The 10,305-nt window shown below is 44.5% G+C and overlaps 1 protein-coding gene across 1 annotated transcript in view; it reads left to right on the top strand.

Moving 5' to 3' along the window:
* The first annotated feature begins 1,145 nt into the window (after positions 1–1,145).
* The window catches only part of UBE2R2 (ubiquitin conjugating enzyme E2 R2), a 51,031-nt gene continuing 41,871 nt past the window's right edge, over positions 1,146–10,305 (top strand). Inside the window, exon 1 of the mRNA XM_073618400.1 lies at positions 1,146–2,314. Coding sequence (XP_073474501.1) covers positions 2,138–2,314 — 177 coding nt within the window. The 5' untranslated portion in view covers positions 1,146–2,137. The remainder of the gene's footprint in view (positions 2,315–10,305) is intronic.

Below are 10,305 nucleotides of genomic sequence, written 5' to 3'. Positions count from 1 at the left end.
TATAGTATAACATATACAGTATATAGTGTAAAGTATAGTATTATTATATACAGTACCTGTATATAGTGTACAGTATAGTAGTATATACAGTATGGTAGTAATATATACAGTATATAGTGTACAGTAAAGTAGTATTATATACAATATAGTTTTATATAGAGTATATAGTATACAGTATGTATCGTAGTATATACAGTATATAGCATAGAGTATTATATACAGTATATAGTGTAAAGTATAGTAGTAATATAAACAGTATATCGTGTACAGTGTATTATATACAGTAAATAGTGTAACGTATACTAGTAAATATAGTAGAGTAGTATTATATTCAGTATATAGTGTACAGAATAGTAGTATTATATAAAATATAGTATTATATAGAGTATATAGCATACAGTATAGTATTATTATTATATAGTGTTCAGTATAGTAGTATTATATACAGTATAGTATACAGTACAGTATATAGTGGTATTATATACACAGTATAGTAGTATCGTGTACAGTAGCATTATATATACGGTATATAGTATACAATACAGTATATAGTAGTATTATGTATAGTAGTATTGCATATAGAGTATATAGTGTATATTGTATACAGAGTATATATGGGTATTGTATAGTAGTATTGTATATAGAGTATATAATATATAGAGTATGTGGTGTATAATGTATATAGAGTGTATATAGTAATATTGTATATAGAGTATATAATATATAGAGTATATGGTGTATATTGTATATAGAGTATATAGTGTATATTGTATATAGTGTATATAATATATAGAGTATATGGTGTATATTGTATATAGTGTATAGAGTATATAGTGCATATTGTATATAGCGTATATAATATATAGAGTATATATTTTATATAGTGTATATAATATATATAGTATATAGTGCATATTGTATATAGAGTATATAATATATAGAGTATATGGTGTATATTGTATATAGTGTATATTGTATATAGAGTATATGGTATATATTGTATATCGTTTATATAGTGTATAGTGAGTGTATAGTTTCCAGCAGCACACACAGCCATATAGACACGTGACTTGATGTTGATGGTTCCGCCCTTCTCACAGACACGCCCCTTCCCCCTGTCGTACCGTCCCCTCTCCCGCCTCTCTGGGCGGCGTCGTGATGTCAGCGCGTTGGTGACGTCACAAAAGGAACTGGCAGAGCGGCGTTTCGGGTCCAGCTGGGAGCCCGGAGAGAGTGAACGTTACCCGTCCCGGTCACAGAGCCACCCGCACCGCGACCGGCCCGAGGGAGACGTCTGAGGTCAGCGAGGCCTGGTTCCGGACTCAGAGCAGCCTGCCAGAGAGGAGGCGGAATACGGGGCCCTCGTCACCCTCCATCCGGGCCACTGAGGAGGTCACTCCACCCACAGGGCCCCACTGCGTCCCCAGCGAGGGGAGAGAGCCTGGGGAGGGGGGACCACCCTGGGCCGCAGCCTCTACGTCCCCTGACTCATAGAGCCACCAACTGGCCCCAAGAGCTGACACTCACTCTACAAAGGAACTGGAACTTGGTTGGCTGCTCTGGTCCCAAGAGCTAACACTCTGCTACGGCCAAGACTCACCTCTGCGGACTGTGGCTCGCTTATTGGGCCCTGCGTAAACCTGTACAGAGCCCCAGAGGGGCCCACAAAGGCTGCCGGTCACAAGAGCTAGCACTCTGTTGTGACCAAGACAAAGATCTGAGTGTCTACAGACTGTGATTATTGTCCCGGGCCCTACATAAGTCTCTACGGGGCCCCGCACAGGCTGCTGGTCCCAAGAGCTAGCACTCGGCAGCTGGGGGAGGGGAGTGACAAGGGAGTTCCCCCCCGCTGACCACCGATAGGCTCTCTGGGCCCCACTAATGCAAGTCCCGCAGGTTGCTGGTCCCAAGAGCTGGCACTCGCCTGTGGCGGAGGCACAAGAACGTCACTTTATCTAGACTGGGAGTCGGATCTGGTTTGTGGAGTGGACAAAGGACTTGGAGACCCTACAGCAACCTTGTTCCAAGAGCTGACAACCTATAGACACACAAAGGATCAGACTTTGACTGGGCCCTAAACTCCCCTCCCCACCCCCCCTCCCCACCCCCACCACCAGTCTACCTGTGGTAGGCCACCATGGCCCAGCAACAGATGACCAGCTCACAGAAGGCCCTGATGCTGGAGCTCAAGTCCCTGCAGGAAGAGCCGGTGGAGGGATTCCGCATCACGCTGGTGGACGAAAGTGACCTGTACAACTGGGAGGTGGCCATCTTCGGGCCCCCCAACACCCTCTACGAAGGAGGGTACTTCAAAGTGAGTATTGGGATGGAGGTCAGGTACAGTATGGGGCCGAAAGGGCCGAGTGTTTGCACATCCTGAATGTATCGTGTGTAATGTGAGATTGGCTGGGACGGGTCCCTTAAAAGATAGGTGGACTGGGGGGAGGTTGTGTGCATTTTAAGGAAGCAGGAGGGGGGGTGCACTTTGAAGGTGAGGGGGCGGAGGGGGAGCGTGCTCTTTTAAGGTGAGGGGCCGGGCTGTGTTTTTTTTTTTTTTTTTTTTTTTTTTTTTTTTTTTTAAGGTGGGGGGGGGGGGTGTTCCCTAGAAGGTGAGGGGCAAGGGTGGGTTCCCTAGAAGGTGAGGGGCAAGGGGGGGCTTCCCTTAGAAGGTGAGGGGCAAGGGGAGGCTTCCCTAGAAGGTGAGGGGCCGGGATGGGTTCTTTAAAAGATAGGTGGACTGGGGGGTCTGCTTTTGAAGGAAGCAGGAGGGAGCTTCCCTAGAATATGACGGGCTGGGGAGTGTTCTTTGAAGGTGAGGGGGTGTCCCTAGAGGGTGAGGGGATGGAGGGGGTTCCTTAGAAGATGAAGGGATGGAGGGGGTTCCTTAGAAGATGGGGGGGGGGGGGGACCGGTGGTATTTGAAGGCGGCAGGATGGGGTTCTTCAGAAGATGAATGGACTGTGGGGGTTCCATAGATCAGGGGGTTTCACTGAAGTTGGGGGCTTTCTCAAACAATGGGTGGACCGAGGTGGTTCTTTAAAGATGGCAGTTCCTTAAAGATACCTTTGGAGGACCTTTCCAATGCACGTTTCAGTTTTACCCCCTTCTGGTGCTTTAAGCTGCAATGATATACTGCCCAGCATGTCCAGTGTTGTCATCTTTGGTTCGGCTTTCCTATTCCAGGTCCTATCCCACGCCGCCATTTTTTCTTTTCGTGTCATGGGAGCTGGCTGTATTTTTCTGAGGGACAGGGTTCCTCTAAAGATGGTGTGACAGGGTCAGGGCTCATTTAAAGGTGGCGGGGGGGGGGGGGGGGGCTTTAAAGGCTGTGGGACTGGTATACCTTAAAGAGGACCTTCACCCTACCAATGCAAATTTCATATTTTTTTTCCCTCTTTTTGGTGCTTTATGTGGCATTCATATACTACCAGGCATGTCCAGTGTTGTGCTCTTCTGGCACTGCTCTTCTACTCTAGGTCCCACCATGGTGCCATCTTTTGTTTTGTCACCGGCATCCAACTGTCTTTACATGCTTCTGGCATCACGCTGGGAGGCCTCCCTTAAAGAGGAACTTCACTCTTCCAATGAAAATTTCAGTTTTGTTATGCTGCATTAATATACGTACAAGCTCAGGGCATCTGGTGTTGTACTTCTCTCTTACTCCAGTTCCCATCCCATGCTGCCATCTTTTTTTTTATGTCTTGGGTGGTCGGCTGTCTTTCTGTTCCCCTCCCCATCTGTTTAGTGGAACCAGCTCTCACACATGCCTAGGTAGATCTGACACTGTGTTGGTTTATATTTTTGTTCTATGAATGGAGGATAAGAAGTAATGGCTGGGATAACAATGTTGCCTATCCCAGAAGGCATTACTTTCCACCATTCATAGATCTGTACACATGGTGCCAGAGTCTGGTCTGCACGTGCGTGAGATCTGGTGCTGCCCCTAGTTTACCTCCACCTTTTCTATACCTGGAACTTTTGCACACTGGCAGTGCATAGACTTGAATGCATTGTAACTTTGTTCGCTTTCAATAAAGTTAAACAAATAGAAACCGCGTGACACGTTCAAACGGCGTATTTCACCATCCAGCAAAATGGACACCAGCCCGCACGCTAAAACTGAACATGAATGGGCTCTAATGCTTAATGGCAGTCCAATGTGGAATGTCAATAGATGGCTACGATCTCCCTTCTGATCTCTATAGCTGCGTGAGGTTTCCTGTATATGCAGGGCTGTATAGGTGTATCCTCCCTATGGTGTGGGCCCTTGCTTCCTTTATCTAAACCTAGAATAAAAAAAGCTCCAACTTATCTTGGCTTGTAATCAGCCCAGTATTCCTGTGCTTTCAGAGACATTGTTTGCATTAAAAGACTTTGAAAATTGTACTCGCATAACTTCCTGTAACAGGGTGGCAACGCTGCATGTAGCAGAGTGATCACCCATACTGGTAGGGTGGCAACGCTGCATGTAACGGAGTGATCACCTGTAGGATGGCAATGCTGCATGTAGCAGAGTGATTACCGGTGAGGTGGCAACGCTGCATGTAGCGGAGTGATCACCCGTACTGGTAGGGTGGCAACGCTGCATGTAGCAGAGTGATCACCCGTACTGGTAGGGTGGCAACGCTGCATGTAGCAGAGTGATCACCCGTACTGGTAGGGTGGCAACGCTGCATGTAGCGGAGTGATCACCCGTAGGATGGCAACGCTGCATGTAGCGGAGTGATTACCGGTGAGGTGGCAACGCTTCATGTAGCAGAGTGATCACCCATACTGGTAGGGTGGCAACGCTGCATGTAGCGGAGTGATCACCTGTAGGATAGCAACGCTGCATGTAACGGAGTGATTACCGGTGAGGTGGCAACGATTCATGTAGCGGAGTGATCGCCCGTACTGGCAGGGTGGCAACGGAGTAATCGCTCGTATCAGTGTGCTGCTTTTGCAGGCTACAAAATGATGGGCCACCGCACAGGGCACCGGATTGTCCATTCTCAGCTGCAGTAAGCGATAATAGTCTTCCTAAGGGTAATGGGACTTAGTCTTGAGTCATACCTGAACATCAGTGTGTACAGGCGTCCAGACAAGGTGAGGGAGTGGAGTCTAGTTAGAATAATGCCAAAAAAAGTGGACATGCCTGTATACAATATTTTTGAGGGTTTAAATATATTTTAAAGCTCGCCTTCACGGATTACTTATGGGAAAAAATTCCCTTGCAGTGGTGCCCCCCCCACCCCACATTGCCAGAGTAAAATTCTTGTCTAGGGCATGAAAAATACGATTTAGTAATTTTTTCTTGCTCTGGCAGGCTCCCTTCATCTGTGAGACTAGGCTCTTCTACAAGACGCTGCGGTCACACAATGACATCATCACATACAATGAAGGACCAATAGCCCTGCATTCATGAGGTTGGCAAGGGCCTTCCATAAGACTGAGCAGAGGAATACTGCCTACCAGAGCAAGGAAAATCTAAATCATTAGAATCGCCCAACCACTAACCAATGATAACAGAGTAACTCGTCCGCTAAATGCCTAAGTTCTTGATGGTCTCCGATCGTGCTTGTCACTATCCCTCACGTTATCCACCAACAGAGTTCCTGCAAATATTCCAGTGCTGGAGGAGAGAGATCCAGACTTATGGATGTTGCAAGACTGCAGCTGAAGGCAAGTACTACTCTGTAGTATTTCCTCCTCTTGAAGGAAAAAAAGTTGGTGGGAGAAGAGCCTGGTTACACTGGTGGTTAGTGGTAGTTAATGAGAAAAGGTCCTTATTACCCCTATGGTCATTAGGAGAGACCGTTGGAGAAGGACCTAACTTTACTGGTGGTCTTCAAGAGAGTCATTGGAAGAAGGGCCTTAGTACACTGGTGGTCATTGGCAAAGTGAATTGAAGAGCCTCATTACTTTGATCAGAAAGAGCCTCCCTTACAGATAACTAAAATGTTAATTGGTGTAATCGGTTAAGTCTTTCTGAGAGTCAGAATTATCTCATTGGTCAACCTTTGGAAGGCCCCTAGAGCTCCACTGAACCCTGGTTGAGATACTGCTCTAGGGGGGGAAAAAGCATCATAATGGGAAACAAATCCTGTTGGTGAACACCATGGTTGTGTAGCATCTGTGGCCCATCTTTCAGTTCCTTCAGACCTGGTTTGTATGTTTAGAGATTGTTTTTGGTTGTATTGCTAACCAAAAATCGTATTCTTCTCCGTCCGATGGTAGAACATGTGGCTCCAGCACAATGGAACTCCCAGTTATTCCGAGGCCCAACCGGGAAATGCTATCAGCTCATCCATGGGTTGGTAAGCAAAGACTTTTATTGTAACCTGTGCTTTACAGACTTGATCCAGTAACTGTTTTCCTAGGTGGATACGATGGTGACACCACTGATAGAACTAGTTTCATGAGTTTTATATTTAAGCTTTTATGAAATAAATATGAGACCGTCAGCCCTTTTTATCCTTGGATAATTAGGTGCTTGTTGGGTAGGGTACTTCTAGCAGCTGCTCTGCCTTTGTCTGCTATTGTGTTGGCTTCTTGTGTAGTAGTAGTTTTGTACAGCTAAAATAAAGGCAAGCCGGACTATTAATCTGTATGTCCCGATGTGCTCATGTAAGCAGAGGAAGTACAAAAAAAAACCTCTCAATGATGTTTATCAACGTAGTCTTTTATCTGCTTGTTGTGGTTTCTTGTTTGGTGACATATAGGAATGTACATTCTTTTCTCTGTATGTGTAAATAGCTGGTTCTTCACTTATCACTTCTTAATCCAATTTCTGTATATTAAAAATATTTTTAATAGTCCACCAGTGGCCCATTCTGCCAGGTAACCCTCTTCTATTTGTAATGGAGAAAATTCCAAGAATGTTTTTTTTTTTTTTTTTTTTTTTTTTTTTTTTTTTTTTTTTTCTCTTTTTGCATATTTAATTTGTTATTGATGCAGGGCCAAGTGATTCACACCAAAAAAATTTTTTTTACCAAAACCGAGAATTTTTTTTTTTCAAAGGCCAAATACAAAACCCTTAATGTGTGCCAGAAGGGGTAGATAGACGGGGGATCAGTAGTATTGTAAATAGTATTAATATTACTACTTTAGTAGTATATTTTATTTTTTTAGAAACTGTCAGATTCTTTTTTTTTTTTTTTTTTTTTTCTTTTGGCATTGTTTATTTTGCATTTATTAATTGCTTTGTTATTCAGTGACCTGCCCTTTTTTAAACATTTTAGTTTTCAAAATTGTGTCAGACAGTTGGCAGAACTGGTGCTACAGGATTACGGGCTGGGGAGAGATTTCTGTCCACATTGCTGACTTCCTGTTTAGTAATCCCAATGCGTTAGGACAGCAGTGACTACTGAGTAAGGCGTGCACCCAACCCATTTTTTGTTGGGAATGTTGTTAAGGCTTACCTAAGAAGGCAGGTTTAAAAAAAAAAAAAAAAATTCTAGCACCATTTTGAGGTTTAAAAGATTAAAACCAAAATAACTTTTTGATGTAAATTTTTTTTTTTTTTTTTTTTTAACTTTGCTTCTATTATAATTTTACACTTGTATCTTCTCTATTTGTAGAGCCTCTCCCTAGCACTTTCTTGTATGTCAAAGTTATTTGCATCCCTGGTGAGTGGCTGCTGCAATGACGGGATAGATCACATGGTTATAAGCAGACTGGAACATAGACTTGCACAGAGAAGAAACGCTGCATTACAATCACGGTTTCTCTTCTTGTTGGTATTCTCCTTGTACTCCCTCCTAAAGCTGGCCATAGATGGTTCAAATCTCGTCCATTCCACAGAGACGGGCCTAGATTCGAACCATCTATGGGCAGGCTAAGTGTACTCGGGTACAACCAGCGTGTCAGATTTTCGGCGTTCGATTATTGCCAGCGGCTATAGCTGCTGGCAACGATCGCTGTGTTCTCCCGGCAGGGGCGGCTCCCCGCGCCCTCCCCACTCCCTCCCCACAGGGAGTACACAATAGCTCCATGGGAGGGATTCCCCAGGTAATGAAGTGCAGGAAGAATCCATGAATTTACGAGATTGCTCACCAGCGCCCTCAGTTCAGTGAGACCTGCAAGCCGCCGGCCGCTGTTGGCTTTGAATGGATTACACAGCCATGTAGGCAGAGCCCCACATGGGCACATTTTTAAATTGTGACAGCGGGTGCATGGAGAAGATCCCTCACTTGCTGTTGTAGAGAGGGGGCGAATTGGGGGGAGAGGATGCAGGAGCTGAAACATGTTCCAAAGGTGAGCTTATCCTTTAATGACAAATGCAGGTATTTGCCCTTGCATTTAGGCTCCATTCACACTTGTGCAATTTGTCATGCGACTTTGGATATCAAAGTTGCATGACAAATTGCACCCCATTCTTTCAGTGGCACCGATCAGTGCGACGTAAAGTCGCAAGCACTTTGAAAAGGTGCCTGCACTACTTTGGTGTGTTTTCGATCCATAGAGTGTAAAGTCTGATCAGTCGCATCAATGTTGCACAAAGTTGTGCGATTTTGAAAACATGCTAATGTGAATGGAGCCTTAATGATGCATGAATGACGTATACACTACGTTATGGCTTTTGGAACTGCGTGGAGTTTAGCTTTAAGGTGACATACATCTGCGTGTGTGTCTGGAATGCACGCAGAACCCCTGTTCATAGGCGTGCGGCAGTGCCATTAATTCTTAATGAAGCCATGTTAGATTTTCATTCATTCATTCTAAATGGCACCCCCATTCATATACCAATGTACCCCAAAACTCAAGACGCGGTGGGATTTTGAAAGGATCGGGGTTTTCTTTTCTGCCTTCCTTGTAGGGCATCCCATTGAAATGAATAGACTACCCCACACGTGCGTGGAAACGCACGTGCGTTCTGTTACACCTGCATGGTATGAACAGAGACTAGATATCTGTATTTATTTTTAATTTGCCCTCCATATGTTAAAAAAAAAAAACAAAACATTTCTATTTCCCCTCCTCTCCATGCTCTGTCGCTGTTCCAGTCTTCCTCCTCGGTCCAGCATAGTCGGTTCTCTTCATGCAGAACGACATTCGCATTTCTATACGAAAAAGAGTTGGGACTTTATATGAGGCAGTGACCTGGTAAGGCCAATTGCCTCCATCCCTATCTACAGTGCTTTGCAAAAGTATTCACCCCGCTTGGCTTTTTACCTATTTTGTTAAATTAAAGCATTTAGTTAATTTTTTTTTTTTTTTTAATCTGAATTATATGTGATGGATCAGAACACAATAGTCTGAAGTAAATTTAGAAAAATATATATAAAACTATTTTTCATAAGTAAAAAACTGATAATTGGCATGTGTGTATGTATTCACCACCTTTTGTTTTGAAGCCCATAGCTCTGGTGCAACCAGTTACCTTCAGAAGTCACATAATTGGTGAAATGATGTCCACTTGTGTGCAATCTAAGTGTCACATGACAGGTCATTACATATACACACCTTTTTGAAAGGCCCCAAAGGCTGCAACACCTAAGCAAGAGGCACCACTAACCAAACACTGCCATGAAGACCAAGGAACTCTCCAAACAAGTAAGGGACAATGTGATAAGGATATAAACGCATCACCAAGAAAGGTTGAATAACGCAATCTAACAGTGCAGTGGAAACCAGAGGTGAATTTTAGTTGCCAATTAGACAATGATCAGTTCATAGGGTCCAGGGATCCAAGGTGATTCATGTAGTGAACCAAAGTGAGCAACGACACACTAGAGTGAATCTGACCTCCCTGGGTGAAGCCTATAATGGCAGGGCCATCACACGCCCGCCAACGTCACGTGGGCATGCACTGCTGGAGGGAGGCGTCCTTGGCTGGGCTAAGAACTGCCCGGCATCTGTGCCTTTACACTCCTCCATCTAGCCGCCAGATGGTACTATCATGGAAAGGAGGGGCAGTGACACCGCACCTGCAACACACAGAAGGTGACGTCAATGCATGAACGTCTACCCACCCTAAGGAGGAGGAGGGTCCGTGGCATGCATCACAGCTCTCGGGAGGGATGGGAGCCAGAGGGCTCCTAAACCAGATCACATGACACACTAAATAGAGGAAAGGATGGGAGGTAACAGCCCCATCCTAAGGGTGTTGGCCCTAGAGAGAGGGATTTGAACAAACCAGTAATATGGGTATAATTACTAGATGTGTAGATGTTATCATACCTAGCTAGACCTAAACTACGTGCGTCCACCCCTGTATTGCTAAAGGAAAAGGACAGTAGTTTAGGTCTAGCTAGGTCTGATAACATCCGCACGTTTAGTAATTATACCCAGTTATGTATTTCTGCCAGTAAATGCCTTAACAGC

The sequence above is a fragment of the Aquarana catesbeiana genome, linkage group LG01, assembly GCF_042186555.1.
Source record: "Aquarana catesbeiana isolate 2022-GZ linkage group LG01, ASM4218655v1, whole genome shotgun sequence".
NCBI lineage: Eukaryota > Metazoa > Chordata > Amphibia > Anura > Ranidae > Aquarana > Aquarana catesbeiana.
The sequence above is the reverse complement of the archived record's forward strand: the minus strand, read 5'-3'. Positions and strand labels throughout refer to the sequence as shown.